General features: G+C 46.0%; 1 protein-coding gene across 1 annotated transcript; it reads left to right on the top strand.

The window, feature by feature from the left end:
• Positions 1-3872: 3872 nt before the first annotated feature.
• LOC125548777 (protein G1-like7) lies at positions 3873-5135 on the top strand. The gene has a single exon (XM_048712318.2). It carries the CDS (start codon positions 4208-4210, stop codon positions 4844-4846), a length of 639 nt encoding a protein of 212 aa, XP_048568275.2. The 5' UTR covers positions 3873-4207; the 3' UTR covers positions 4847-5135.
• Positions 5136-5577: the final 442 nt, after the last annotated feature.

Genomic DNA, 5577 nt, shown 5'->3' with positions numbered 1-5577 from the left:
GAAATGTCTGACGACGATGGGATCCCTGAGTGCGACTACTGCGGCGACGACCGGGGTCTGTGTGACAGGCCTCACCTGGAAGACAGTCGGCGCTTCAGTATTAAGCATGACGAGACCTTTGATGTTTATACGGTACGCAACAACGACAAGTCTTTTTTCGTAATTAAGCATGACTTTTGCTTCTTCAACGTGTAATTTCCACTTTCTACAATCCGACTAGTGCATCCCCTGCCATGCAAGACGTTATGTCTTGGAGAAGCTAGATTTTGAAGATCATGAGAATATAGAGATAAAGAGAGTTAACCTCAAGACCCATTATGGTTATGCTTTTGACGTAAAGGTATACAATGCGGTGACCTACTCCCATTTTGGTTGCTTGAATTTTGCAACACTATGCAAGGCGTATGGTTTTCAGGAGGGTATGCATGTCACCTTCGATCTTGGTCATCCTGAAGATGACATCGACGAAGATAATATCGACATTTGGGTCGATGTTGATACGCTTCCACTTCTACCTCTATGTGAGTTTGTCAAACATATTTATTAAGTAATTTATATTGTTTATTTAAAAATAGTTGATAGCTTATTTCCATTGAAAGCTTATTTCCATTCTTCAAAAAATGTACGGAAAGTAGTAGACAAAACCTACTACACTGATGGCTCTGAACTAACTTACGAGGAGAAAGATCATATTGTCTCATTTATTATTGATGCTGAGACTTTCAATAAGAATTATGAAATTCCTCCACATTATGGTCAATATGTGCCACTAGTCCACGTGTTGAACTACGGCAACATCCATGGAGATGGCATGGTAAGATTTTTTACTATTATGACACCAGTGCATTTTTGTATACATTCTTCTAATTAAAGTTAAACTATGCTTACTACATTATTATTATGCTCTTCAACAAAAAATCCCAAAGGATTGTGTGCCCCATTTGATGCATATGAAAGGTGACATTGATATTATGAGCTTACGGCCAAGTCTGCCTACGGTTCTCCGTTGTGCATACACGATTTCTAAAAGAGATGAAGACCTCACAATCAAAGGATGAAAAAAAGTTATGAATAATCATAGGGAGCTACTTGGAGGCAACATGGTGTGAAGCGCACGAATTAGAGACGGGATAATCTCCATTCTTCATAATGGAGAGTCAGGGGCTATGTTGTTTTATCCTATTTTACCTTTGAGAGGGTAGCAGGTCCTACCTAATACTCGTGATCATCTGCTAAGAACAGTTGACTAAGGTTGGTGAGATGACTATGATGATGATGGGTATGACTTGTTATTATGATAATGATGATGAGTTAGTATTATGATGATGATGCCGAGTTGTTATATCAATATGAGCATGATGAGTTATTATATATATCGGTGGGTGACATAAACGTGGATTGGATTCAAGTGGAGGCAATATGGTGTAGATCGAAAGTACTACTAATCCGAACTAAAGTGATCATGTTTGGATTATTAGTACTTTAGATTCGCACCATGTTGCCTCCATTTGAATCTAATCCACGTCTATTTCACCCACTGATATAATAACTCATCATGGTCACAAAATCATATGATGTGACTACTATATAAAACCTGTACAAATACAACACCAATATGTAGAAGAAAAAAATACAGGAAATTTTATCAGTAGCGCGGGGCATGCACGTAGCAGTAGCACGCTATGAATAGCGGCTCTACTGCTATTAGCAGCAGTGCGGTTTAGCAAGCACGCTACTGCTATGTATGGTTAGTAGTAGCGCCGGTAAACCCACGCTACTGCTAAAGTTTAGTTGTAGCGCCTTAGCAATAGCGCAGGTGCCCACGCTACTACTAAGGTAAAACCCCACGCTACTGCTAGCCTCTTCCCTAGTAGTGACACTCAATCACTCTCTCACAGATTTGGCTATGTGGTAGGAGAAGGATTGGAGTGGAAAGCAACATGAGGGGGCTAGAAATCAAGGATCAAAGGTTGAAGTGGAATCCCTTTGACATCAACACAAGTGTAGGTGGTTCTCTCTCAGAAAATGGATTTGGGAAGTGGTACTTTCGTCTTGGTTGCTCTCTCGAAGAGTTGGTGGAATGGGTGGGGTATATATAGGCAGCACAAAAAATCAAACCGTTACACACATTTATGCACAACTTGGTGGGACCAGGTGAAAACACTTGGTGAGACCGACTAGTGCAAAAAGTTTGAACCTTAGGCTTTTCGATGAGAACGGATGGAACAGCTTAGTGAGACCGAAATGTGATGACCCAAGCACTTTCCACAATTCGGTGAGACCGATCGAAACCACTCGGAAATTCTGAGATAAAAACAATAGGCAACAGAAGGTTGGCATGTGCACTTTGGTGAGACCGAAGGGTCATCTCGGTGAGACCGAGTTGCTAGGGTTTAGGCAATGGCTATGTCTAGTGTAACTCGGTGAGTCCAGGTAGATGTGTATCGGTGGGACCGAGTTTGATTTTATTGTTTTGGACATAGAGGGAAGTGACAGTGTGGCTAAGGGTTTTGGAGCAATATCTCTGAGCACTTGAGCAAATGATTCATGATCAAAACCTTATCCCCTTTTAATAGTATTGGCTTTCCTATGGTCTCAGTGTGATCTTTGATCACTTAACCAAAAATGTATAGTTTTGAAGCTTTTGTCAATGTTTGTCCTTTGCATTTTGAGGGGTCCACATTCACATCCCATTGTCACGCCTGAATTGAACTTTCCTAAAATATTCTTTGAATATGCATTAGTTCAATGATGCATATGTTGTTATGAATTAGCAAAACCACCCAGGGATTAGTTGCACTTTCAACGCTGACCTCTGTAACACGAGGTCATGTCTAAGTGAGGCCAGTACAAACGAGCACTTGTCATGATCCAGGGATAGTTACCTCCGTTTGTTAACTTTCTGTTGCTTATTCGTGGTCGTTCCCATATGTATTCTTATTTATGCTAATTGCCTTTGGGGATGATTTATAGAATGAACATTTGTTGGACGTGTTGCCCATAGCGTCACTTAAATTCCTGGATGTACTTTCAAATAGTCCGCTTAACTTCCGGACTGAAGTTGGTCTTCGTGTCAATGGCGCAACGGGTCATCTAGTCATATGCATATGTTCGCATGGATGGGAGGAGGAGGGGTGTTCCGGGTGCAGGTGAGACGGTAGGTACAAAGCATACCTACAAAGGGAAGCAACTCTTCTCAGGTTTCTGTTATCGCCGATAATCCATCGACACTATGGAGGAAGAAAGGATGCTTGCGGGGGAAAGAAGGCAGATGTGTGTGGGGGGAGACGGGTTGAGTGCTTTTTCTTTGGGTGAGGGGTTCTAGACGCGTCGAGGAGTGCGTTTTGTAAGGACCAGAGTCCAAGGGCGTGCACGCATCCACCTATGAAGCAGGTGAAAATAGCGAGCGCGCTAGTGCGCGGGGGTGGAGGGGGACCATGCGTTACCTTTTCTAGCGTCAGGTGGGGCACATGGGGCGAGATTCTTTTCCAGTTAAATGTGTGCCGTGGAGCAATATACACGTCCATATAAAACTATTAATATGTACTTACTGGGTAGGCGTGTTCATATAAAACTATAAATACAAACTTGCTGGCAAGACGCGTTTATATAAAACTATAAATATGCACATACCAACTTTAATGCGTTCATATAAAACTATAAATACGTACATACCAGCTTTGACGCGTTCATATAAAACTATAAATACATATTTGTTGGATAAGCATGTTCGTATAAACCTATAAATGCATGCTTACTGGCTAGACGCGTTCATATAAAATTATCAATTATATGCATTTGTTGGATAAACGCGTCCATATAAAACTATAAATACATGCTCATACGACCTACACCGAGCCACAGACGCCTGCACCAGGTATACCTAGCATATATAGGTATGCACTTCTATACGCCCCGAATTGTTCGGGCACGGGGTTGGGGTCACCGCGCTTGAATGGACCGCGTAGCTCCCATCATCCTCACGCGCGCCTCCGCTCCATTTCAGTAGTAACATTCACCTCCCCCCCTCGGCTCCCCGTCGCTCTCGCCTCTCCTCCGCGCTCCCATCCCTTTCCAACGTCCCATCTCCATCCACCCCAAGATCTCCTTTAACCCCTCCGGGTGCGCGTCCACTGATCACTCACTCGTCAGCGGGATCGCGCGCCGATAGAGCTAGCTTTGCTCGCTCTCGCGGCCGCTGCTGCATATGGATTCCTCCGGCCCCGGCCCGTCATCCTCGGTCGTCGGCGGCGGCAGCGCGCCGGATGTTGCGCCGAAGCCGCCTGCTCAGCTGAGCAGGTATGAAGCGCAGAAGCGCAGGGACTGGAACACGTTCCTGCAGTACCTGCGGAACCACAAGCCGCCGCTGACGCTGGCGCGGTGCAGCGGCGCGCACGTGATCGAGTTCCTCAGGTACCTGGACCAGTTTGGCAAGACCAAGGTGCACGTCGCCGGCTGCGCCTACTACGGCCAGCCCAGCCCGCCGGCGCCGTGTCCGTGCCCGCTGCGCCAGGCGTGGGGGTCCCTCGACGCGCTCATCGGCCGCCTGCGCGCTGCCTACGAGGAGAGCGGCGGCGCGCCGGAGTCAAACCCCTTCGCCGCGCGCGCCGTCCGGATCTACCTGCGCGAGGTGCGCGACTCGCACGCCAAGGCGCGCGGGATCCCGCACGAAAAGAAGAAACGGAAGCGCGCGCCGCAGGCCGCTGAGGCATCTGGTTCATCGGCTGGCGCCGGAGCAGTCTTCGACAGGGACGTCGAGGGTAGCGCCGGCGATGGTACTCTTGCTGCGTCCGCCGCGCAGGTTGGAGCTAGAGACGGTGGCAGTACTGCACCGAGCATCCCTTGAGTATAGTAGACTTGCAAACCTTGTCTATTAGTTTGTTTATCGTCTCCGGCATAGGCATAGCAAGATTTGAGCATTCCCTTTGGTATGCTTTGTTGCCTATATTACCTCTAAATTTGCTGTCCATTTTCAGATTAATTAGATTATTAATAAGTACTATTACAGGGCGTCGTCCTAGTAGTGTTCTAGGGGAAGTGAATTAGTTGGCACAGCTAATTGTTCATTATCCCATACATATCCTGGTAATTTAAAAAATTGAGATTTGTGATCATATTAGTTACTTCTTATGCTACATCTCAGCTTGATTGAGTACTCCGTTCATTTCTCTTATTAGAGCTGTTTAATTTTTGCTAACACATGTAGCAATACTGTGATCGGTGCACTCGCTCATACATCCATTGCAAACTAGTAATCAATTCTTGCACACAATAATATTTCTAGTACCGTTCGAAGCGTTTCTTGCTTAATTTGCAGAAACACTCGATGAATGGTTTATTTCTATTTTCTCCTAGCTGCTGGAGTAGATCGCTAGGAAGAATGGAGAATGTGCAAAGGAAAAGAGAGGGGTACAGCGCGCAGAAGCTAGGCCAGCCTGCATTGATGGCAGTACGCGATCACTCACTGGCACACATGCGCGCAACAGTTCCCGGACGGCCTTCTTCCCCAACCGGCCAATCTCTTGCTCTGACATGCCCTCCTCCTCCATTTGACCATTCCCTACATGCCACGGGCCG

This window comes from Triticum urartu, chromosome 3A (genome assembly GCF_056163025.1).
Source record: "Triticum urartu cultivar PI428250 chromosome 3A, HENAU_Tu73, whole genome shotgun sequence".
In the NCBI taxonomy this organism is placed as follows: domain Eukaryota; kingdom Viridiplantae; phylum Streptophyta; class Magnoliopsida; order Poales; family Poaceae; genus Triticum; species Triticum urartu.
This window is presented reverse-complemented; position numbering and strand designations above follow the sequence as displayed.